The 26,543-nt window shown below is 49.3% G+C and overlaps 1 protein-coding gene across 2 annotated transcripts in view; it reads right to left on the bottom strand.

The window, feature by feature from the left end:
* Window positions 1–26,543, bottom strand: part of DOT1L (DOT1 like histone lysine methyltransferase) — a 642,515-nt gene that overhangs the window by 531,881 nt on the left and 84,091 nt on the right. For both annotated transcript variants that reach the window (XM_030219845.1, XM_030219846.1), the window contains exon 2: window positions 5,484–5,527. In XM_030219845.1, the coding sequence (XP_030075705.1) occupies window positions 5,484–5,527 (44 nt within the window). The remainder of the gene's footprint in view (window positions 1–5,483; window positions 5,528–26,543) is intronic.

The following is a 26,543-nucleotide window of genomic DNA, read 5'->3' as shown; positions in this document are numbered from 1 at the left end:
CTGATAATTTTCTTTCCATTAGTCACGACAGATCAATACAGAGACTGATGGGTTGTGTCCCTTTGCCAGCAGATGGAGATAGAGAGAACTTCTGAGGCTCTATATGTGGTCATGTGTCGCCAGCTGAACCTCAGTATTATCAATATCAAAGCCATATAAACGTCCAACTCCCAATGGAGAACTATTCTCCTTTTCTTTTGTGAGAATTCAAGGACACCCTGCAACCGCAAACATGGGAGGAACTCATGCAGCTCAAAGTAAAGAATTTGCTCCAATGCACGTCAAACAAACGATAACCATTCAAAAAACTGGAACTCTGAACCTGAAACATAAACCAAGCAAAACAGATATTCAGAAACTTCCAGGGAGGGCCTCTGGATTGATCTGTCGGGACTAATGGAAAGAAAATTATCAGGTAACTAATTTTTCCTTCCACAGCGTCCCACAGATCAATCCAGAGACCGGTGGGATGTACCCAAGCAGTTCTTAATTAGGATGAGACCCAGAGATCCCAGTCGCCTCAGCCCTTGCTGCTACATCCAATATACAGTGCTTTGAAAAAGTATGCACCAAGGACCAGGTAGCCAACCTTCAAATCTCCTCCAAAGAAACTAATCTAGCTTCTGCCACAGAAGTCGCCTGCACCCTAGTAGAATGAGCTCGGAGCTTAGCCGGCAGCTCCCTACCAAACGCGATGTACGCTGATGAAATAGCTTCTTTCAACCAACGTGCCACCATCGCCTTAGAAGCTTGCTGTCCCTTTCTTGAACCTGCAAACAGAACAAATAGATGATCCGAACACCGGAATTCATTTGTCACTTCCAAATATCTGATAAGAGATCTCTTAACATCCAGACACCGAAGAGCCCGAAACTCCGTCGGATGATCCTCCCTACAAAAAGAGGGAAGACAGAGCTGCTGATTCAAATGAAAATGCAAAAGAACCTTGGGTCAAAAGGATGGACTGTCCACAAAGTCACCCCTGCCTCCGTAAAACGAAGAAACGGGTCTCTACAAGATAAAGCCTGTATCTCGGAAACTCTCCTTGCTGAAGAAATAGCCACCAAAAATACTGTCTTCAATGTCAAGTCCTTAACCGACAAACAAGACAAAGGTTCAAATGGAGGCCGCTGCAATGCCTTCAGCACCAAATTCAAACGCCAGGACGGAAAAATCGAGGTTCGCGGCAGGCGCAAATGATTTACCCCCCCCCCCCGCAAAAATCGAACAATATCTGGGTGAGCAACTAAGGAAGACCCACACAAACAGCCCCTAAAACATGCCAGGGCCGCTACCTGAACCTTCAAGGAGTTCAACGAAAAACATTTGTCAAGACCATCCTGCAAAAAAGCCAAGATCGACGCGACCGGCGCAGAAAAGGCTGACAGTCCTGCCGCCAAACACCATGCCTCAAAGGTCCGCCACACTCTAGCGTACGCTGTAGAGGTGGAACACTTCCTAGCTCATAACATAGTGGCAATCATCTTTTCCGGATATCCTTTCCTTCTCAAAGTTGCCCTTTCAATAGCCAGGCCGTAAGACCAAATGGGGAGGGATCCTCCATCATGATGGGACCTTGACGCAATAGCCCCTGACGAGCGGGAAGTCATAACGGCTTGCCGACGCGCAGGCGTACCAGATCCACATACCACGGATGCCTGGGTCAATCTGGACCCACAAAGATCACCCGACCTGGATGAGTCGCCACTCATCCCAAAATTCTGCCTATCATGGGCCATGGTGGAAAAACATACAGAAGCACTGTCAGGGGTCAAGGCTGAAGAAGCGCATCGATCCCCCGAGATTGGGGGTCCTTGCCGCGGCTGAAAAATTGTGACACTTTGGCATTGCCCGCATGCGCCATCAGATCCAGAGCCGGAACTCCCCACCGACTCATGATCAACAAAAACACTTGCTCGGAGAGCTCCCACTCTCCCAGATCCAAGAGATGACGACTCAGAAAATCCGCTTCTGTGTTGAGCGTCCCCGCTATGTGCGCTGCCGAGAGCTGAGTCAAGTGCTCTTCCGCCCATCTGCATAACCACGCCACCTCCTTGGCCAACAGACCACTCCTGGTGCCCCCCCTGACGACTGACATAAGCTACCGCAGTCGCGTTGTCAGAAAGAACCCAAACCGGCCTCCCCGCTAGCTCCTGTGAAAGGCTTGCAACGCGAGCCGTACCGCTCTCAGTTGCAACCGATTGATGGACCAAGCAGCCTCCATCCGAGACCAAGTCCCCTGTGCTGTGAAACCCTGACAATGAGCTCCCCATCCTGAAAGGCTGGCATCTGTAGTCACTACTACCCAGTCCGTCACCGCCAGGGGCATCCCCAGACTCAACTTGTCGGCTTAAAGCCACCAAAGCATTTCCAGCCTGACCATAGGTTCCCATGTTAATTGAACCGAGTAATCATCCGACACTGGAGACCAGTGACTCAACAGAGACCGCTGAAGATACCTCATGTGACTCCTGGCCCACGGGACCACCTCCAAGGTGGCTGCCATGGATCCCAACACCTGAACATAGTCCCAGGCTTTGGGTGCTAGACCGTTGAGAAGACTCTGCACCTGTGTCTGCAACTTCAATTTCCAGTTTTCGGACAAGAAAACTCTGCCCACTCTGGTATTGAATAGAACTCCAAGGTATTCTAAGGATTGAGATGGCACCAACCGACTCTTCTCCAAATTGGCAATCCATTCCAACAACCACAGCAGAGAGACGACCTTGTCCGTCGCCTGAATGCTGTCCGAAAAGGATGGCGCCCTTATCAACCAGTCGTCGAGATAAGGATGCACCTGCACCCCTTCCTGGCGTAGAAACGCCGCAACCACTACCATCACCTTGGAAAACGTCCGAGGGGCCATAGCCAGCCCGAAGGGTAGAGCCCGGAACTGAAAGTGCTGACCCAGCAGCACAACCCGAAGAAACCCATGATGAGGCAGCCAAATGGGAATGTGTAAGTAAGCTTCTTTGAGATCGAGAGAAATAAGAAATTCTCTGGGCTGCACTGCAGCTATCACGGCATGCGGAGTTTCCATGCGAAAGTGACGCACTCGCAGAGCCTTGTTTACTCCTTTGAGATCTAGAACCAGACGAAAGGAGCCTCCTTTCTTTGGAACCACAAAATAGATAGAATAACGGCCTAAGCCGCACTGCGCCACCGGTACGGGCGCCACCGGAAAGGGGCACCACAGCTCCCAAGCGAAAGAAATTTCCTAACATCTTCCTGACCGCTGCTCTCTTTTTTTGGAGATTTGCAAGGAGATTCTACGAAAAAATCTGGTAGGTTCCGCACCAACTCTAGCTTGTACCAGTCCCGTATTACTACCAGTACCCACTCGTCTGAAGTTACCCTGGCCCACTCTCCCAGAAAAAGGGACAGCCGTCCCCCTATTGCCTCTGGAAGATGGACCAAGGCCCTATCATTGGTTACGAGATCTCGTGGCGGGTCTGGAGGCCGCACCGCCAGAGCAGCATTCTCCTCGAAATGGCTGCTGCTTCTGAGGAAAACGGGGCTTAGAAAAAGCCACTGACCTTCCTGGTCGATAACGCTTTGCATCACGAAACCGAACCCGAGAAGGACCCGCGCGAGAAGAAGACCTAGGCCTATCCTCCGGTAAACGGCGACCCTTAGCATATCCGAGATTCTTCACAATCTTGTCCAAATCATTGCCAAAGAGCAGCTTGCCCCTAAACGGCAACCGCGCAAGACGCGACTTAGAAGCCGTATCCGCTGGCCAGTGATGAAGCCATAACCATCGGCGAACCACCACTGAAAGGGCTACCTCTTTGGCCAATGCCTGAAGGATATCATACAACAAATCCACCAAATACACTAGACCAGCCTCAAGCGAAGGCAAGTTAGACACCAGCTCCGAGGAGGAGGCTGCCTTCTGTATCCAAGACAGACATGCTCTAGCTGCATAGGACCCGCAGGCCGACATCTGCATGCACAGTGCTGCCACTTCAAAGGAAGCCTTTAAAGAAGATTCTAACTTTCTATCCTGCGGGTCCTTAAGTGCCGTCCCATCTTCCACTGGCAACGTAGTTCTCTTAGTCACCGCTGTGATCAACGAATCCACCGTAGGCAACCACAAGTCTTCGTGTTCCCCTTCTGGAAGCGGATACAACTGCGCCATGGCTCTAGCCACGCGCAACCCTGCCTCCGGTGTGTCCCATTGCGCCGCAATGAGTACCTTCATAGCCTCATGAATGTGAAAGGTATGGGATGGCCGCTTGGTTCCCGACATAATCGAGGGCGCAGCCGAGGAAGAGGGACCGCCGTCCGGCGCTGAGATATTTAAAATCTCCATAGCTCGGACAATAAAATTTGCCAGCTCCTCCTGGCGAAACAACCGCGCTGCCGTGGGATCATCAGCCCCCTCCAATGGAGAATCCCCCTCCTCCAGCAACTCCGAGCGGGTCAGTTGTGAAACTTCTGACAACTGCCCGTCATCTACGTCCGTGGCCACCAAGATAGCCTCCAACTCTGTAGAATCCAGGCGGTGTCGCTTAGGCAAACAGGAAGGGTCCCCCAAAACTTGCTCCTAACACGTTCCTAAGTCCCCCTCATTGCCCAGGACCTACCCGGACCTCTTTAACAAAAAGGCCCTGTGTAACAACAGGATAAACTCAGGGGAAAAAGGAACACCTGAATGCTCCACACTAGCGGTGGGAGAAAGGGAGGAACCTGGCACCACCAGGTATCCCTGCTCAGCAGAAGCGAGCCCTCGACCCCGTGGAAAACAACTCATTCCAAGGGAAAGGGGCAAGGAGTTTCAATCCAGAGCTGCAGATTTATGACCATCCACCTGCTAGATAGAGAGAATACAGGTTCAGCTGGCGACACATGACCACATATAGAGCCTCAGAAGTTCTCTCTATCTCCACCTGCTGGCAGAGGGACACAACCCACCAGTCTCTGGATTGATCTGTGGGACACTATGGAATGGGAGAAACAGTATTGGGGGAGGAATGTGAATACAAGGAAGAGCAGGAGCACTTTCCAGTCCCCTCCTCATCCTGGATTCTTCACCATCCCACTACCCTCTAAGTTCCCTCCCTTTGTCCCAACTCCATCCTCCACACCCACCAATCTCCTCCCCATTCTGGATTCTTCATCCCATCATCCTCTAGGACTCTACCTCCCCTCCCCCCCCAATCATCATCAACTCAAGAGCCTCCCCCTCCTTGTGTTTATATTCTTCCCACTTCTTCCTCCAATCTATGGTCTTTTATCCATATTTCAAAGATCTATTCTCCCTTTCTCCCTATGATGAGATCATCTCTTTTTCCCTCCTCATCCCAAAGATAATTCCTGACGTCCCTTTTCCCTACCCAAGAGATACATAAGGTGAGAAAACCTCTGACAGACTGCATTAACCAATTATTTTCTGTTGACATACTCTATATTTCTAATCTGTACTTGTAAGCAGAATGAGCAAAGCAAACAAATGGCTTATATCATTTTGATGATCTCACCGAATTGTTTCAATAATTTCATGAGCAGCATCATGGTGTTTGTCCTGAAAGAAAGAAAAAAATATAGTGTCAGGATAATTGTCATCTGCTCATTACTAACAGATCATACAGCATAATACTCTTTAGGTACTATTAGAAACCAATGGAAAAAAAACATTACTTGGTACATCAGTTGGAGAAGACTTTATAACAGGGTGAGGCTGAAAATAGGTCTTCTTTTCAAGGTAACCAAACAATTCAAATTAAAACATTTCCCATGACTACTTGAAAAATCAAAAACATGTAAACCTTATCTGATAACTTCCTTTCCTGAGGAACTGCTGAGTGGCAACTTTAAAAAATGGTACACAGCCACGCAGCCTAGCAGAAACATTAGCTGGGAGCCAGAATACATGTGAGGAGGGCACAAATGCATAGGTCACACGCAGAATGCATGTGACTTAGCATGTATGGAATTGGACAGTTATTTATATTTATGTTCAAGTCATGCTGACAATGTTTTGTCATTTAGGAAAAATAAGAAACACTGGTGGACAAAACTAGAAAAATCTGAACAGGGGATCAGGTGCATTCCTGCTACCAGCACATTTTCTGAGAGCACATGTCTACTGTGGGAAGGACTATGGAAGAAAGGCAAACTAGAGTGAATCCTGAGATTGCTGATGACTTATTATTCGTCCACGGATTAAAATCAAAACAGTATTTTGATTAGAATTTTAAAATATACATGTTTAAAGTTTTTCTTTAGTTATAGGCCTACAAAAGGCCTTACATCTCTCTCTATAAAACGCACCCTCAATGTTCTGAAGCCCTCTGACGTCACTTCTGAAGGGAAGGGATCGTGGTGGTGAAGCCCATCCAATTCACCATGTCTGTATGCCCCGCCCTCACGTCACAACATGACGACATCGAGGGTGGAACACTAAGTTACCTATTAGAGGGAACTGTAGCTCCGCCCTCGCATCAAAACGCGATGACGTCGACAGCAGGGCGGAGAAGGCACAACGCAGTAGACTGACAGAGATCCTTGCAGAGCCAGTGCTGGGGTGGGAAAAGCCCTCAGAATGCGGGGCTGCAGCTTCTGCCCAGGTACAAGTATATGCTCCGGTACGTTTTCCCCCTCTCCCCGTGAAAGCGGCTTACAGAGCCAGTGCTGGGGTGGCAAAAGCCCTCACAATGCGGGGCTGCAGCTTCTGCCCAAGTACGAGTACATGCCCCTCTCCCCGTGAAAGCCTGAAGCACCCGATTACTACTTGCCACCTATGCGTGTTCCACGCTCCTCCTCTCCCCATCAAAGCATGAAGCATTCGGTTCCTGGGATTATTACGTTTGAAAAAAAAAAAAAAAAAAACAACAAAAAACACCACCGTCCCTGTTTCCTCACAACAGCACCCCCCTAACCCACAAACTAACTAGAAGCCTCCACCTCTCAGAAAACCACACTGCAGCCCAACAGCCAACCCTCCAACTTCTCCATACAACCCCCTCCCTGAAACATTGGTAGACACACACTCTTACTCAACCCCACACAACAACTTTGATACACTCTCTATCACTTTCACACACGCACGCACGCACAATCTCTCTGTCACACACATGACCTTTCAAACACACACACACACAAACTCTGCCTTTTTTAGAAACATTTATAACCCTTAATATCAAACAGAAAAACAAAAACCACATGCTAGCACCCATTTCATTTGTTTCGGAAACGGGCCTTTTTACTAGTAGTACATAAAACCACAAAACATGCTAGAGCGGGGGTCAGAGCTTGCGGGGACGGGTGAGAATGGAGACAAACTGTCTCTGTGTCATTCTCTAACTACCTCCTCAGAGACTGTGGAACGCTTGGTCCCATTGTCTTCGGTGAGAACAGTGGCCAGTTTGAGAAAGTGCACGGAGTGTTTCTTCTGCTGCAGCTTTTCCACAGCAGGAATCTGTACACCGGGGGGGGGGGGGGGGGGGGGGGGGGGGGAAAGAATGTTGACTGATGTTTACTGTCTCACCCCCCGGTCCTCCTTGAGAAGGGATTCTGACGAGGCCCCTGAACTCCATTTGGCTCCAGCATCTGACCCAGAAAACAGTGTTGCTGGTGGAAATTTCTTTGACCAGGAGGGTGCCAGAGTTTCATGCTCTGACTTGTTGGGACAGCCAAGAGACTTCTCAAACTGGACATCTGCAGGGTTTGCTCTGGTATTTGCAGGAGACAAGGTAAAATTATGTATAATCATACCTGATAATTTTCTTTCCATTAATCATAGCTGATCAATCCATAGACTGGTGGGTTGTGTCCATCTACCAGCAGGTGGAGATATAGAGCAAACTTTTGCCTCCCTATATGTGGTCATGTGCTGCCGGAAACTCCTCAGTATGTCGATATCAAAGCTCCATCCGCAGGACTCAGCACTTAGAGAATTACACCCACGAAGGGACACTCTGCCCAGCTCACCACCGCCGAAACGGGGGAGGGGAATTAACCCAGCTCATCCCCACACAAGTGGGGGAGGGGAATCCGTCCAGCTCATCCCCGCGGAGCGGGGGAGGGACACCACACCCGCCGATGCGGGGGGATCTGGCTTATCCTGCAACCGCAACCGCGGGAGGAGCTGACTGACCCTAACACCGCCGAAGCGGGAGGGGTACAAAGCTGCCCTACAGCCGCACGAAGCGGGAGGGAGTGCCGGCAGAATTTATGTCTCAATCCAGCCCCGTAAAACGGAGGGGAGAGGAATGCAGCAGCTCACTGTAACACAAACTCGTCTCAACTCTTGAAGAATCCAAGTGAAAGAAGAACTTGAACACGAAGTCCTCCTGAAGTAACTGAAGGCTAAACTTGAACCTAAAATTCAACCAGAATATAAACAGTACAGATATCTGGGAGGGGCTATGGATTGATCAGCTATGATTAATGGAAAGAAAATTATCAGGTATGATTATACATAATTTTACCTTCCATATCATCAAGCTGATCAATCCATAGACTGGTGGGATGTACCGAAGCAGTACTCACCCAGGGCGGGACATAGAAATCCCTGACCTCAACACTGAAGCTCCAAACCGGGCCTCCGCCCGTGCAGCCACAGTCAAACGGTAATGCTTGGAGAATGTATGAGCCGAAGCCTACGTTGCCGCCTTGCATATCTCTTCCAAGGAGACGGATCCGGCCTCTGCCATCGAGGCCGCCTGAGCTCTCGTGGAGTGAGCCTTCAGCTGGATAGGCGGCACCTTCCCCGCGGCCACATAAGCCGCTGCAATGGCTTCCTTGACCCATCTTGCCACTGTAGGCTTAGCAGCCTGCAGACCCTTACGAGGACCTGCAAACAGGACAAACAGATGATCCGATTTCCGGAAATCATTGGTCACTTCCAAGTATCTGATGATGACTCGTCTCACATCCAGATATTCAAGAGCGGAGTACTCCTCTGGGTAGTCCTCCCTACGAAAGGAAGGGAGACAGAGCTGCTGATTCACATGGAAGCGAGAACCAATCTTGGGCAGGAAGGAAGGCACTGTGCGAATAGTCACTCCTGCCTCAGTGAACTGCAGAAAAGGCTCTCGACATGAGAGCGCCTGGAGCTCGGAAACTCTTCTGGCTGAAGTGATAGCCACCAAAAAGACTGCTTTCAATGTCAGGTCTTTCAGAGATGCCCTCGACAAGGGTTCCAAAGGCGGCTTCTGCAATGCTCTTAGCACCAGGTTGAGATTCCACGCAGGCACCACTGAGTGCAGAGGAGGGCGCAGGTGATTAACTCCCTTGAGAAAGCGCACCACATCTGGCTGCGAAGCCAGGGAAGCACCCTTCAGGCGGCCCCTGAAGCAAGCCAGAGCCGCTACCTGGACTTTAAGGGAACTGAGCGACAGGCCTTTCTCCAGACCTTCTTGCAGGAACGCCAACACTGAAGAAATTGGAGCAGTGAAGGGAGAAAGTGAGCCTGCTTCACACCATGCTGCAAAGATACGCCAAACCCTGGCGTAAGCAGTAGAAGTAGAGCGCTTCCTCGCTCTCAGCATAGTGGCGATGACCTTGTCTGAGAAGCCCTTCTTCCTCAGACGCTGCCGCTCAATAGCCAGGCCGTAAGACCAAAGGGAGAGGGATCCTCCATCACCACGGGACCCTGATGTAACAGGCCCTGCTCCACTGACAGCCGCAGAGGATCGTCGACTGAGAGCCTGAACAAGTCCGCATACCAGGGACGTCTGGGCCAATCCGGACCCACCAGGATTACCCTGCCGGGATGCTTGCCACCCGGTCTAGCACCCTGCCCAACATGGGCCAGGGCGGGAACACATAGAGGAGCTCTTGTGTCGGCCACTGTTGGAGAAGAGCATCTACTCCCAGGGATCGAGGGTCCCGTCCTCTGCTGAAAAAGCGCGGCACTTGGCAATTGGCCGATGACGCCATCAGATCTAGGCTCGGCTGGCCCCAGCGCTTCGTGATGTCCAAGAACGCCTGAGCAGATAGTTGCCACTCTCCGGGCTCCAAGGTATGGCGACTGAGAAAGTCCGCCTTGACATTCATGACTCCGGCAATGTGGGCCGCTGAAAGCTGCTCCAGGTTCACTTCCGCCCACTGGCAAAGACTCATAGCCTCCTTGGCTAGAGGGGCGCTCTTGGTACCTCCCTGGCGGTTGATATAGGCCACAGCCGTGGCATTGTCCGACAGGACCCGTACAGGCTTCAACACCAGTACCGGGATGAACTCCAATAACACCAACCGAATGGCTCTGAGTTCCAGGAGGTTAATAGACCACTTGCCTCTGCAGGAGACTAGAGCCCCTGCGCTGTCCTTCCCAAGCAGTGGGCTCCCCAGCCCATCAAAGAGGCGTCTGTCGTGACGACAATCCACTCTGGGGTCACCAGAGGCAATCCTGCAGACAACTTGTCTGTCTGCGTCCACCAGCTCAGCGCCTTGCGCACTGCTGGGTCCACGGGAAGGCGCACAGCATAATCCTCCGACATCGGAGTCCAGCGCAGCAGCAGAGATAGCTGTAGTGGTCTCATATGAGCCCTGGCCCAGGGCACTACTTCCATCGTGGCCGTCATAGAGCCCAACAGCTGCACGTAGTCCCAAGCCCGAATAGGAGAGGCTACTAGGAACTAGTCCACCTGAGCCTGAAGCTTGACAATCCGATTGTCTGGCAGGAACACTCTGCCCACTTGGGTGTCGAATCGAACTCCCAGATACTCCAGGGACTGAGTCGGGCGCAGCTGGCTCTTCTTCCAGTTGATGATCCATCCCAGGGAGCTCAAAAGAGCAACTACCCGGTCCATAGCTTTGCCGCACTCTGCATAAGAGGGGGCTCGGATCAACCAGTCGTCCAGATAAGGATGGACTTGTACTCCTTCCTTTAGCAGGAAGGCCGCTATGACCCCCATTACTTGGAAAAGGTCCGCGGAGCAGTAGCCAACCCGAAAGGGAGGGCTCTGAACTGGAAGTGTCGTCTCAGGACTGTAAAACGCAGAAAGCGTTGGAGAGGAGGCCAGATGGGAATATGCAGGTACGCTTCCTTGATGTCCAAGGAAGCCAAGAACTCTCCTGCCTTCACTGCCGCTATAACAGAGCGGAGAGTCTCCATGCGAAAGTGCCTCACTTTCCAGGCCCGATTGACCCCTTTGAGGTCGAGGATAGGCCGGACAGAACCTCCTTTCTTTGGAACCACAAAGTAAATGGAGTAACGTCCCTTGCCAATCTGATTTTTTGGCACCGGAACGACCGCACCCAGGCGGATCAGGTTGTCCAAGGTCTGCTGCACTACCACAGCTTGACCGGAGACTTGCAGGGAGAGAGTACAAACCCGTCTCTTAAGGGTTGGCAGAACTCTAGCTTGTAGCCGTCTCTGATGACTTCCAGCACCCACGCGTCTGAAGTTATAGTGGTCCACTCGCCCAGAAACGAGGACAGCCGTCCTCCAATCTGCACTGGGGCGTGGACCAAGGCCCATCATTGGGTACGAGACCCTGGGGGAGGACCGGAGGGAGCACCTCCGGGACGGCGGTCTCTGCAAAAGGAATGCTGCTTGGGGGAGAATTCCTCTTGAAGGAAGAGGGGGCAGAGGAACCCGACTTGCCCGGGCGGTACCGACGGGCTTCCTGCAACCGTCCTCTGGAGGTACCGGGACGAGTACTAACCCGAGCCCTGACCTCTGGTAATTTCTTGCCCTTAGACGTGCCGAGATCGGTCACGATTTTGTCCAGCTCGACCCCAAAGAGCAGCTTGCCTTTAAAGGCAATCTAGCCAGGCGGGATTTAGAGGCGTGGTCAGCAGACCAATGTTTCAGCCAAAGCCACCGCCGCGCAGAGACTGTCTGAGCCATGCCTTTAGCTGAGGCTCTCCAGGACATCATACAGCAAGTCTGCCAAATAGGCTAAGCCCGATTCCAGGGCCGGCCAATCAGCCCTCAAGGAATGATCCGAGGGGGAAGCCCGCTGCACCATAGTCCGGCACGCCCTGGCCACATAGGAGCCGCAAACTGAGGCCTGCAAACTTAAAGCAGCTGCCTCAAAGGACGACCTTAAGGCCGCCTCCAATCTTCTGTCTTGGGCGTCCTTTAGGGCCGTGCCACCTTCCACCGGCAACGCCGTTTTCTTAGTCACCGCAGTGATTAAAGAATCCACGGTAGGCCACAGATAGGCCTCACGTTCACTCACAGCCAAAGGATAGAGGCGGGACATAGCCCTAGCCACTTTAAGGCTCGTTTCCGGGACATCCCATTGAGCCGCAATTAAGGTGTGCATGGCATCATGCACGTGGAAGGTTCTAGGCGGGCGCTTCGTCCCCAGCATAATGGCAGAGCCAACAGGGGCTGAGGGAGAGACGTCCTCCGGAGAGGAAATCTTCAAAGTGTCCATGGCCTGTAACAACAGGTTGGGCAAATCCTCTGGGCTAAAAAGCCGCGCTGCAGAGGGGTCATCCGCTCCATCCGAGCGGGGATCTATCTCCTCCAAGGAATCCGCAAAGGATCGTTGGGAGACCTCAGACACGCTGCCCTCATCTACATCGGAGGAGACAAAAGTCCTCCAAGGCCTGGAAATCAACCCGAGGGCGTTTACCTCTGGGAACCTCAACCTCTTTATCAGAAGAGGGAGCAGGGGCAGCGTTTTGCATGAGGAAAGCCTGATGCAGCAGCAAAACAAACTCGGGGGAGAAACCCCCCAGACTGTGCACTTCCGCAGCCTGGGCAACAGCCCTAGACGCACTCTCAACCGGCGCTCGCAATAGCGGGGGAGAGACATGCTGCGCATCCAAAATGGCGTCCGGCGCGAAACTCCGTGAAGGAGCCGCGCGGGAAGAACGGCGCTTAACTTTAGCCGCTTTTGTGCCATCGCCCAAATTAAGGGCGTTCATGGCATTAATGTCTCCAACCTCAAGGGCGGCCCACGAAGAAGCCGTCCGAGCCGCGTGGCCGGCCAAGATGGCGGAGGCGAGGAGCGGGGGATGGGCGTTTATGGCGGGGAAAAAACCGCCACGCCGGAGGAACGACCGGGACATTCATCGGTCACTAAACTATCACCCATCAAGGGCGAATCAGGTTGTAAAACCCCCGCATCCCCTCTAGAAGCGCTCCAGCGATCTGGGGAGCGACCCTTTGCGCCCTCGCCCTCCGACGCCATTGCCACGAGGAGAAGAATCGGGGAACCCCCTGCCCGCTATAAAAAGGTAAAATTACCTGCTTGCCGCTCCGAGCTGTAACGAACTGGTGTCCCAGTGAGTAGCTGCAATGAACGTTTAAAGAAACGTCGAATTAAACGCCTTTAAAGACGTTTAAAATTTTTTTTTTTTTTTTAAACGGAGCCAGCGGGAGGGGGGAGAAAAGGAGGGACCTGGCACCACCAGGTTTGCACTTGCTCAAAAGAGCCCTCAACCCCAGGCCTCAACAAAACCTAAAAATTAGGCTTGGAGGCCTAGCCAGAGCTGCTGCTGTGTGTGACCACCACCTGCTGAGATAGAGAACATACTGAGGAGTTTCCGGCAGCACATGACCACATATAGGGAGGCAAAAGTTTGCTCTCTATCTCCACCTGCTGGTAGATGGACACAACCCACCAGTCTATGGATTGATCAGCTTGATGATATGGAAATGACTTTTGACTCTCGGATCATCTGTTTATTCTCTTCCATGGCTCTAGGAAGGGCTGACTGTGTCCAATAAAAAGTAAAAAAAACAATTAAATTAAAATAGAAAAGGCATAGCATTTATTTATAACTACAATGGTGGATGTCTGTAATTTGTGATTTCTGGGGCCTTCCGCTGGTTTAGCAGAGGCGTAAGGAGAAATTAGGTTTTACCTGATAATTTTCTCTCTCTTAGTTCTCTCTCTCTCCATCTGTTGGTTGATGGACACAACTATCTGATAGGTTCGGGAATAGTGGGAAGGACTAAGTTGAGACATATCTCTCGACGTCCAATTTAGAGAGCTACATGGGAACAGGGTCAGAAGGAGTCCACGGGACTCCTGCAGGGATGGACACAGATCCTGCGAGAATACCATGGGAGTGTAATGCCAAGCCAGCCTACCTATCCTTTCCTTATGACATGGCAATTATAATAGCACTAACACAATTAATGGTTATGGTTGAAATCCCCATAAGCACTGAGAGGGGAAGTTATCAACATGGGCTACTGTTGAGTTATTTTACCACAAGTGTTATTTTAGCACAGGGGATGGGTGGGGATAAACTAGATTATAGGCAGGGATACAGGAGATTACTTGTGTGGAGGCTGTATCTTGCTAAGGATATAAAAAAACTAGAAGTCCAGAGGAAGGCGAAAAAAATGATATGGGGCCTGCACCATAAGACGTATGAGAAGAAACTGGAAGACCTGAATATGTATAGCCTAGAGTAAAGAAGGGATAGGGAAGATATGATACATTTAAATACTTGAAAGGTATTATTTATTTATTTTCCAGAGAAGAGAAAATGGTAAAACTAGAGGACATGAATTGAGGTTGCGGGGTGGTCACCTCAGAAGTAATGTCAGGAACTTCTTTTTCACAGAGAGGGTGGTCGATGCCTAGAATGCCCTCCCGAGGGAGGTGGTAGAGAAAAGAACAGTGACGGAATTCAAAAAGGCATGGGATGAACACAGAGAAACTCTATTTAGAAAATAGATGGTAGAAAAAAAATTTAAAAAAATGTAAAAAAAACATTAAATGGCTGCAGTGTGTGGATGTGTGAGTGACGCCTCGATGGCTACTCCAGTTATGAAGAACTAAGGCCAGTGCCAGGCAGACTTTGAAGGTCTGTATCTGTATATGGCAATCCAGTTTAGGATAGGCTAGAAAGGGTTTCAATGGCAACTTCAGTAGCTGGAACCGAGGACAGTGCTGGGCAGATTTTTACAGTCTGGGTTCCGCAAACGACAAGATGGATTTGGATAGGCTGGAGTGAGCTTTAACGGCAACTCCAATAGGTGGAATAAAGGACAGAGCCAGGTGGACTTCTACAGTCTGCCCCAGAAAAGCCACAGAAAGACGTGTGATAAAGTATATAATATCACATTCATTGTTGATTTAATCATGAACTGTGACTGATGGGCAGACTGGATGGACCATTCAGGTCTACCTGCTGTAATTTACTATGTTACCATGACGGTTGGGGGTGGAGGAGATCCAGTGGGGACGGCAGGGATGGGTTAGATTCCAGCAGGGACAGGTGAATTTTCTGTCTCCATGCAACTCTCTAGTCAAGTCCAACTCCTCAGTATTTATGTTTGTCTATTTATTTATTGCATTTGTATCCCACATTTTCCCACCTTTTTATGTGTTCTGTAGTGGAAGAGTAGCCTAGTGCAGTGGACTTTGATCCTGAGCAACTGAGTTCGATTCCCACTGCAGCTCCTTGTGACTCTGGGCAAGTCACTTAACCCTCCATTGCCCCTGGTACAAATAAGTACCTGAATATATGTAAACCACTTTGAATGTAGTTGCAAAAACCTCAGAAAGGCGGTATATCAAGTCCCATTTCCCTTTATGTAGAAAAGCAGTAAAGAGAAACTCAGAATAAACACAAAAACTTTAAACAACTCGCTAACAGGTCATTCTATTTCAACCAATAGTCCCCAACTCACCATTTAGAAATTGTTGATAATCTACCAGAATGAAGACCAAGATGGAAAACAGCAAACTTTCTGACTTCTAGCTTCAACAGTTTTCAAGAAATCAGCATTTTACCCAACAGGGGCTCGGTGCAGCTCAAGGTCAACTGAAAGCTGGGGCACATTTTAGGTCTTAACTGCTCTACATCTGATTTGCACCACATATTCAGAATTTTGTACAGATTCAGAAACTGAAACCCATTTTAAGTTGGGACACATGGTTTCTGAAATATTAATTGTCAAAATGGGATTTTATTCAATCTCATGTTACAAACTGTCACTTTCAGCAAATCACTGTGTCAAAAATATTACAGGAAAAGCTTTCATATTTTATCTGTTAGTAGCACTGATTAAAATGAGCAATGTGTTAATTTTGTACAGCTGGATGCTATAGTTTTTCTGACATCTCACTGAAAACTGTCACACTCTACGAGTCCACTTCAGAGGCAATTTTCATCATGCAGGGATTGGTAGTACTAAAATGAGCTTTACACCATTAGAAAGTACAAGAAAAATCCTTTCATTTGATGTTGGTTTCATTTTGCTTCTTACAAGCCAAAAGTTACCTAGTAGTACTATCTGTGTATCTAGAGTAACTATAAAAATTCTAGTATCATAAGAGTAGCCATACTGGGTGTCAGACCAATGGTCCATCTATCCCAGTATCCTGTTTTCCAAACAGTGGCCAAGGCAGGTCACAAGTACCTGGCAGAAACCCAATTATTAGCAACATTGCATGTCACCAATTCCAGGGCAAGCAGTTGTTTACCCATGTCTGTCTCAATATCAGACTATGTACTTTTTCTCCAGAAAGTTGTCCAAACCGTTTTTAAACCAGATACGCTAACCGTTGTTACAACATCCTCTGGCAATGAGTTCCAGAGCTTGACTATTTGTTGAGTAAAAAAATATTTCCCCCTATTTGTTTTAAAAGTATTTCCATGTAACCGTTGAGTGTCCCCTATTCTTTGTACTTTTGGAACGAGTAAAAAAAAAAATCGATTTACTTCTATTCGTTCTACACCACTCAGGATTTTGTAGATCTCAACCATCTCTCTCCTCATCCATCTCTTTTCCAAGCTGAAGAGCCCTAACCTCTTTAGCCTTTCCTCATATGAGAGGAGTTCCATCGCCTTTATCATTTTGGTTGTTCTTCTTTGAACCTTTTCTAACTATTTCTTTTTTGAGATATGGCGACCAGAACTGAATGCAATACTCAAGGTGCGGTCGCACCTTGGAGCAATACAAAGGCATTATAGTATTTTTGGTCTTATTCACCATCCCTTTCCTAATAATTCCTAGCATCCTGTTTGCTTTTTTGGCCGCCGCACCACACTGAGCAGAAAATTTCAGCATATTATCTACAACGACACCTAGATCTTTTTCTTGAGTGCTGACACCCAAGGTGAACCCTATCATCAGGTAACAATGATTCAGATTATTCACCTTTATCCACATGTTTATTTATGCCTTCAAAGAATGAAGCAAATTGGTGAGGCAAGACTTCCCTTGGCTGAATCCATGCTGACTCTGCCCCATTAAACCATGTTTGTCTATGTGTTCTGTAATTTTATTCTTTATAATAGTTTCCACTAATTTGCCCAGCACCAACGTCAGGCTTACCAGACTGTAATTTCCCGGATCACCCCTAGAACCCTTTTTAAAAATCAGTGTCACACTGGCCATCCTCCAATCTTCAGGTACTAAAGAGAATTTTAACAACAAGCTACATATTACTAACAAATCATCAGCAATTTCATGCTCGAGTTCTTTGAGTAACCTTGGATGTATGCCATCCAGTCCAGGTGATTTACTACTCTTTGATTTGTCAATTTGGCTCAGTAAATCTTCCAGGTTCACCGAGATTTCTTTCAGTTCCTCCGCATCATCACCCTTGAAAACCATTTCCAGTACAGGCAGGTCTCTTACATCTTCTTCCATAAACATAGAAGCAAAGAATTCATTCAGTTTCTCCGCTTTGGCCTTGTCCTCCCTGAGCACCCCTTTTGCTCCTTCGTGATCTAATGGTCCCACAGATTCCCTTGCAGCTTCCTACTTCTGATATACCTGAAAGAGTTGTTACTGTGAGTTTTAGCCTCTGCGGCAAGTTTCTCTTCAAATTCTCTTTCAACATTCTTTATTAATGCTTTGCATCTGACTTGCCAGTGTTATGCTGCTTCTTATTTTCTTCATTTGGATCCTTTTTCCATTCTTTGAAGGACAATCTTTTAGCTGTGATAGCCTCTTTTACTTCATCTTTTAACCGTGCTGGCTGACGTTTTCTCTTCTTTCCACCTTTTCAAATGAGGTTGAAGGGGGGCAGACTCAAGAAAAATATCAGGAAGTATTTTTTCACGAAGAGAGTAGTGGATAATTGGAATGCCCTCCCGAGGGAGGTGGTGGAGATGGCCGGCGCCGTTCAAAAATGCCCCTCCACGTAAATCAAAACAAACGGGAAATCTTCTGTTGCCCTCCCGCCAAAGCAGTTGAGGAGCCTACATGGAATTTATGCAGGCAAGAAGTAGTAGTAGTAGTAGTAGTAGTAGTAGTAGAGGACTTCCAATTGAATTTCCTCTTCTTTCTTCCACTGGTTTGGTATCGGCAATACTGAGGTTAAGGTGGCTGCACATCCTATATAATAATACTCACCTCCAACGTTCTGTCTTGCCTGGGACCGTGGCTCCCTCGGTCTGCTAGGCTCCGTAGATCAGATTGACGTCAGTGGCCGCATTATGACGTGATCCCGGGTGGGAGAAAAAAACCCACACAGCTGATCGAATCCCACGAACTGGCACGAGCACACAAAAAAAAAGCCTCAAGACTGGCTGCTGCCCTCCCGAACCTGCCGCGCTCACCAACCGCACTCAAAAAAACCACACAGCTGACCGAATCCCACGAACTGGCATGCGCACAAAAATAAAAAAATTAAAAAATAAGGCTCGAGACTGGTTGCTGCCCTCCCGAACATGCCACGCTCACCAACCGCCCTCAAAAAACCTTGCAGCTGAGACTGCCGCCCTCCCAAACCTGCCGCGCTCACCGAACGCCCTCCCGAACCACAACTGACACAACAGACAAGAAGCAACAAAAAGCTAGATTGCAGCTGGGATTGCACTGTCTACGTCAGCTCACACCTGAGCAACTGTTAACTCCTGCTGCCATGACACAGGCGCCTGACAGGCAGCTCCGAAATGAAAAGGAAGATGATTTGAATTCTAATCCGAAGCCTTTAACTTCTGGATAAGTGTCCTACTGGCTATTATCTCCTGATGGGACGATCGCCAAGGTTAAATGCAACGAACGGAAGGAGGGGGGGACACAATTCTCATGGAAAGAGGGGGGGCCCTGCACCTCGGACGGAAGGAAGGGGTCATGGAAAGACACACACACATGCATACTCTGTCATGCAGAGCAATCTTACATTGCCACTCACACGGGGGGGGGGGGCGGAACTTTGAACGGAAAGGGGGGGACCTGCACCTCAGATGGACGGAGGGGGTCATGCAGACACACACACACATACTCTGGCACACTGTAGCTCAGTGTCACACACAGACACACTCTCTCTCTCTCACACACACACAGTCTCACTATCACACCCACACACACATACACTCTGTCTCACTGCCCACCCTTGTGGTCCTACAAGGGCTTGCCAGAAGGAGGGAGCAACTGTTAACTCCTGCTGCCATGACACAGGCGCCTGACACACAGCTCATGGACCATGTTCAACATTATACAAACTACACAATTATTCCTTCTCATTATAGCACTTTTCTAACAACTGTTTGGTTACAAAAAAAAAATGAATATAACCTTGCTAGCGCACGTTTCATTTAAAACAGAAACGGGCCTTTTTTACTAGTGACAACATATAGTAAACCTCTGAAGTTCTCTCTATTTCCACCTGCTGGTAGAGGGACATAACCCACAAGTCTCTGGATTGATCTGTTGGAACTAATGTAAAGAAAATTAACAGGTAAGGACTAATTTTGCCTTTCTCAGCATCAGCTCAGCTGTTCTGCACAACGGGTTGTTATCCCTTCATACCAGCAGGTGGAGGTAGAGAAAAGAATTCTATTAGCGATATCACCGGTAAGGAGAAATTAGATCTTGCCTGCTAATTTGCTTTCCTTTAGTCCCTCCGGACCGGTCCAGGAACTCTGGTGGGTTGTGCACTCCTTCCAGCAGGTGGAGACTAAGAATTCTGACTCTAGAGAGCCAATAAGAGCCCTGGCCAACTAGCCCTAGATTCAGTATCAAAGTAACAAAGCAGGAGAAGAAAAGCGAGAAACCCCTTCTGTGCCACCTGGTAATTAAGCAGCCATGCTATGTAAATTATAATTCAACAAAGGCAAAACAGCAACACCACCGTGCCGGTCAGCCCAAGAATAAATAGGACAAAACACTGCCCTTTCTTGTAAAGGTAATTTGTTTACATGAGCAGGAATTAACTTAATAGATTAAGAATTAGTTTATTTCTTGTTAAAGTTGTATTGGATCACAAACCGCAAAACAGCTCTGAGCATAAAACCAAACCGTATTTAAACAACCAAAACACACTGTTTCTTAATATATACACAGCTCTGGGAGGGATCTGGACCGGTCCAGAGGGACTAAAGGAAAGCAAATTAGCAGGTAAGATCTAATTTCTCCTTCCTTAGCATCCCTCCAGACCGGTCCAGGAACTGACTGGTGGGAAGTAACAAAGCAGTAAATCTAAGGGAGGGACCCCAGCAAACTTGTCGTGAGAACCCTTGCCCCGAAAACCACTTCCTGATGGCACTGCACGTCTAATCTGTAATGCTTCGAGAAGGAATGCAAAGAAGACCACGTTGCCGCTTTACAAATGTCTAAAAGAGGAACCAAAAAATGTTCAGCACAAGAAGCCGCTTGCCCCCTAGTAGAATGAGCCTTGATCCCTTGAGGAACTTGTTTGCCTGAAAGAAGGTAAGCGGATTCTATCATTTCTTTCAACCACCTAGATAGAGTTGGCTTAGAAGCCGCCAGACCCCTAAGGGATCCCCCGATAAGGAGAAACAGATGGTCTGAACGCCTGAAATCTTCCGAAACTTTCAGATACTGCCTAAGAACCATTCTAACAACAAGAAACCGCAGTCTGCGCTGTTCTTCCGAACCTGAGGAAGAACCTAAAACTGACAAAACCACAGACAGAGACATGAAAATGGGAGACCACCTTAAGGAGAAAAGAAGGAACCGAACACAAGACCACACGCTCCTTAGAAAACTGCAAAAATGGCGACCTACAGGAAAGAGCTTGTAACTCCGACACACGTCTGGCCGAGGCAATGGCCACCAAAAACACCATCTTGAGCATTAAATCCTTAAGAGAACAATCAGCTAAAGGTTCAAATGGAGGCCTAGTAAGGGCCGACAAGACCAGATTAAGGTCCCAAACTGGAAAAATAAGACTTGAAGGAGGCCGCAACAGGCCTACCCCTTTCCAGAAACGAGAAACATCTGGAAGGCTAGCTAAGGACTTGCCCTGAATGCGACCCCTAAAACACGATAAAGCTGCAACTTGAACCTTAACGGAAGCAAGAGCCAAGCCCTTATCAAATCCATGCTGTAGAAAATCCAACAACTCTGGCACTGCGGCTTGTAAAGGAGAGATGTGTCGATCAGCGCACCAGGCCTCAAAGATCCGCCGAACTCTAACATAATTCAGAGAAGTCGAACGACAATGAGAACGAAGCATTGTGGAAATGACTTTCGAAGAGTAACCCCTCTTCATCAATCGTGCCCTCTCAAAAGCCAGGCCATAAGACAAAATCGAGCCGGATCTGGATGAAGAATCGGCCCCTGAGCGAGCAGGCCGGGGTGATCCGGCAGCCGGAGAGGAGCCGCAAGTAGACGCAAAAGATCTGCGTACCACGGTCTGCGAGGCCAATCCGGAGCTACCAGTATCACCCTTCCCGCGTGAGCCTCGATGCGCTGAATAAGTCTGCCCAGGAGAGGCCACGGAGGAAACGCATAGAGAAGACCCGGAGGCCAAGGCTGAAGAAGAGCATCCACTCCGTCCGCTCGAGGATCTTTCCTGCGACTGAAAAAATGACTTACCCTGTTGTTGACATGAGTGGCTAAGAGATCCATGACTGGGCCACCCCCACTGATCTATTATCACCTGAAAAGCTTGCAATCCGAGAGCCCATTCTCCGGGGTCTAGATGTCGACTGAGAAAATCTGCTTATACGTTTTCAGTTCCTGCCAGTGCGACGAAAAGAGAGCGACCAAATGAGTCTCCGCCCACGACATGAGACTCGATGACTCCAGATGCAATAACCGACTCCTCGTTCCTCCCAGCGGTTGACATATGCCACCGCTGTCACATTGTCGGACAGAATGCGAACCGACGTGCCCTCTATTAGGAATGAAAATGCCTCCAGAGCTAGTCTGATCGCCCTGGTTTCCAGAAGGTTGATCGACAATGCCGCTTCCACCGGAGACCATAAACCTTGTGCAAATCACCCCAGGCAATGAGCACCCCAGCCCTTGAGACTGGCATCCGTAGTTATTACTGTCCAGCTGACGGGTCCAATGGCATGCCTTTGGTCAGATTGGATGCCCTCAACCACCAAAACAAGTTACTGCGCTCCGGCACCTTCACATGCAACGAATCCGTCTGAGGAGACCACCTGGACAGGAGAAACGCTTGAAGACACCTCATGTGCGCTCTGACCCAAGGCACCGCCTCTATTGTCGCTGCCATGGAGCCCAATACATGCAAATAATCCCAAGCACAAGGGACCTGCTTGTGCAACAAGGCTGGAACCTGAGACTGGATCTTGAGAATTCTCGCCGGAGGAAGAAATATGCGACCCCGTGCAGTGTCGAACAAAAAACCCCAAGTACTCTAGGGTTTGAGACGGCACTAACCAACTCTTGGCTGAATTGACTACCCATCCAAGGGACTGCAGAAACTGCACTACTCGATTTGTGACGAAGACTCTCCTGGTATGACCGCCCAAATCAACCAGTCGTCCAGATATGGGTGAACTAAAATACCTTCCTTTCTGAGAGCCACTGCGACTACCACCATGACCTTGGTGAACGTACATGAAGCCGAGGCTAAACCAAAGGGAAGCGCCCGGAACTGGAAATACTGAGCTAGGACCGCAAAACGGAGAAATCGCTGATGCCCCTGTCAAATCGGAATGTGCAGGTAGGCCTCCGTCAAATCTAGAGCTGTCAAAAACTCTCCCGTGCGGACTGCTACTATTACACAGCGTAGAGTTTCCATTTGAAAACTGGGAACCCTGAGCGCCCGATTGACTGCCTTGAGATCTAAAATCGGCCGAAAGAACCTTCTTTCTTTGGAACCACAAAATAAATGGAGTAACGGCCTGGTCTGACTTCTGACGGAGGAACTGGACAAACAGTCTGTAGCTGAAGAAGTCTTAACAGAGTGTCCCGAACTGCTCCCGCCTTTAGACGAGACCGGAAGGGAGACTCTAGAAAGGCATCAGAGAGAGAACAAGCAAATTCAAAAGCGTACCCTTCTCGAATAACCTCTAAGACCCACTGGTCTGAGGTAATTTGGGCCCACCTCTGAAAGAATAGAGCTAAACAAGCTCCTACCCGTAATCAGAGGAGACGCCCTCGCACCTTCACTGGGCTGGACGGGATGCGGATTGAAAAGAAGAACCGAAGTCTCTACCTCCTCGACGGAACCCGCGAAAGGACTGGTTCCTCTGGATGAAATGAGACCGCTGCGGCTGAACACTTCTGACTGACCGAAAATGACGGAAACCCCGTCCTTGCCCACGGCTAAAACCAGAAAAGCGCTAAGCAGTTCTAGGACGATCTTCTGGCAGACGAGAAACCTAGGTATCACCCAAACTATGGACCAATTTGTCTAACTCCGGCCGAAACAAAAAGGAACCTCGAAAAGGGAACTTAACTTAGAAGCAGCATCCACCGATCAACCTCTCAGCCACAGAGGACGACGAACTGCCACTGAAAGGGCCATGGATTTAGATGACGCCCTCAATAAGTCATAGAAAGCATCTGCTAAAAAGGCAGAGCCCGTCTTAATCTTGGCCAATTCTGTTGAAGTCAAATCATCAGAAGACCTGTCCAAAACGCGTTCGGCCCACCGAAAGCACGCTCTAGCTACCAAAGAGCCATAGATAGCTGCCTGCACAGCCAGAGAGGAGACATCAAAACAACTTTTCAAGAGGGCCTCCACCCTACGATCCTGAACGTCCCGAAGAGCAGTACCACTATCTACTGGAACTGTATTGCGCTTAGTGACCGCAGTCTCTACAGCATCCACCACAGGTACCTTCAGGAGAGATTTATCTACCTCTGGAAGTGGATAAAGATGCACCATGGATCTTGCTTGCCTAAAGGGAGAATCCAGGAAATCCCAATGAGTCTGGATGATATCCCTAATGTCCTGGTGCATAGGAAAAGTTTTCCCCAGACGCCTAATTCCTTTAACAAATCAACCTTGCGCACCTCAGGAGCTACAGACTGATCTTCATCAAAATGCAAAGTGTCAGCTACCAAAGCAATCAGTTCCTGGAGGTCTTCCTTATGAAAAATACAAACTACCAATGGATCATCTCCTGGAAAAAAAGAATCCGTCCCTGTCTCAGCCGAACCTGAGTTCTCCAACTGTGACTCCTCTAATATATCCAATTCTTCTAAAGCAGGCATTTTCAAATCCTGATCAGAAGTCTAATCTTCTTCATGAAGTCCTGATCCTCAGTCTTTTAGCCAGAATATGCTGTCTGGGCGCAGCATCCCCAGAAGGAACAGAAGGAAGCAAAGAGGAACCTGCCTGCTTCAAGAGGAAAGCTTGATACATTTGCATGACAAATTCAGGAGGAAAACCTCCCTCCTGAATAGCTCCTAAAGAGGTAAGCACTGCAGCAGATTGCCCAGCTGGAAGAAATAAAGAAGTCGACACCCAGTCCTCCCTGGAGTTCGGCACTGACAAAATGGCCGCCATTTCCACCAAAACAGGCGCGCGACCCGAATCAGACCGACGGGGTGACAATCAAAACCACGCTCGAAGCATGGTCAACCGGCCCCACTGAGGTAGACGGGACCACCGGAACAGCTGACTCCGCCGTTTCCACGGCGGTACAAAACTTGCAAGCGCTGGAGGCTCCCACCCCCCGACGCTGACATACTAAGCAATGGTGCAGCTTCTCGGCCGTTGCACGGCTTTTCACTGCCTCCGGTTTTTTGTTTGTTTTTTTAGAAAAACAAGCCGAGATTGGCCGCCAGAACGGATTGCCTCAAAGCACCGAATCGTCCTCACAAGAGCTGCTGTGCAGTTCGTGCTTTTTTTTTTTTTTTACTTTATTAAATGGCTGCCTCTCCTGAAGCTGCAGTACTCTCCTACCGAAGAGACTGAGCTCTCCACAGCCTAAAGCAAAGAATAAAATGCCAGGGAACCCCAGGAGGGATAGTGAGGGAGGGACCCGGTTACCCCCCGGGTGTAACACCCCAAGGCTGACTGGTGTGCACCGCACCCAGTCACCAGAAGCCTAAACCACGGAGGCACAGAAAGAGATACAGATAGAGAAAGCACACAGTCTGTGCGCCTTGCTAATACCTAAACCCCCAAAACTAGAGAGAGAGGGGGTGGGGGGGAGGGGGAGGGAGTAGGGGAGACTAAAAGGCTCACCTCCTTCCACCTGCTGGAGACTGAGATTACTGAATCTAGGGCTAGTTGGCCAGGGCTCTTATTGGCTCTCTAGAGTCAGAATTCTCAGTCTCCACCTGCTGGAAGGAGTGCACAACCCACCAGTCAGTTCCTGGACCGGTCCGGAGGGATGCTAAGGAATAAGCTGTGGTGCCCCCTGGAAGATTCCAGTATTTTTATCTACCTTTGATAGGTTGCAGTTTAATGCCCCTGATTCCCTGACCTAGCTCCCCGCTTTGTTGATCACGGCCATGCAGCATAGCCTAAGGGCCGCTACTAGGCTTATGGATTTGTTCTGTGCCTAGTACAGCGTGGAGTTTGGTTCCGCAGCCCCCAGTTCGCACTTGATAGCCCTACTGGCTGCACCTATCGGCTCGGTTCTCTGGGACCATGCCGGTGGGGGGTGGGGAGTTCCCATCCTATAACCCCCCCCCCCCCCCCCCCAATCTTGCTCAGCACCCCTGTGAGGCAGACTTCGCCTGGGCTCCTCTGCAACCCATGTTCCTTTTTTTTTTTTTTTTTGCAGTCTGTCAGTCCTGTAAGGAAATAGAGCTGGGGGGGGGGGGGGGGGGGTTTAACTGCTACTGCAGCTTTAAGAGCTCTGTTTTTGTTTTTTGTTTTTTAATAAAAAAGCAGCACAGAGCTTCATTTGGGGAAGTCTTTTTCATGTGCAAGTGAGAGATTTCCCCAGTTAGCATCCAAGGAGAACCTGGGGGAGCATTGGGACTGAGGGAATCCCCCAAGGTTCAACATGCCCCACTGAGCCTGCCACACGATTGTAAATGCTGGTGGGCAGGCACTACAGATCCTGAAAAGGCCTTCAGCTTAGTACAGCTGTTGGATCAGTGTACAAAGTTTGGGTGGGAGGAAGAGGGGCAGATGGGTCCAGCCCTGCTTTTCCCTCTCCCGAGGCATCAGGACACGAGGTCCCAAAGTCTCTGGTAGAAACTGCAGCCAATTTCATTTATTATATTTGCTATACTGCCTTTACTAACTGGCAGACCAAAGCGATACACAATCTAAAAACAATTTTGCCTTCACAGGTTTCTCCTGCATCTCTCTTTCGATGCAGCAAGGAGACCGTGTTCTTTCTACCTCTGTGGTAGTAGTCGGAGAGGCTCCTGTCACCTACCGCCCTTCAGCCTATCTGCAGGGTGAAGGGCAATGGGCCCAGGGCCTTCGGGAGACTATATAGGGGGTTTGGAGACTCTCTGACTCCCTTTCCCTTCCAGATTCCGATATGGAGGGGCCCACGCCTCTGAAGCCAGAGGAGGCACAGCT

The sequence above is a fragment of the Microcaecilia unicolor genome, chromosome 11 (assembly GCF_901765095.1).
Source record: "Microcaecilia unicolor chromosome 11, aMicUni1.1, whole genome shotgun sequence".
Taxonomy (NCBI): Eukaryota; Metazoa; Chordata; class Amphibia; order Gymnophiona; family Siphonopidae; genus Microcaecilia; species Microcaecilia unicolor.
The sequence above is the reverse complement of the archived record's forward strand: the minus strand, read 5'-3'. Positions and strand labels throughout refer to the sequence as shown.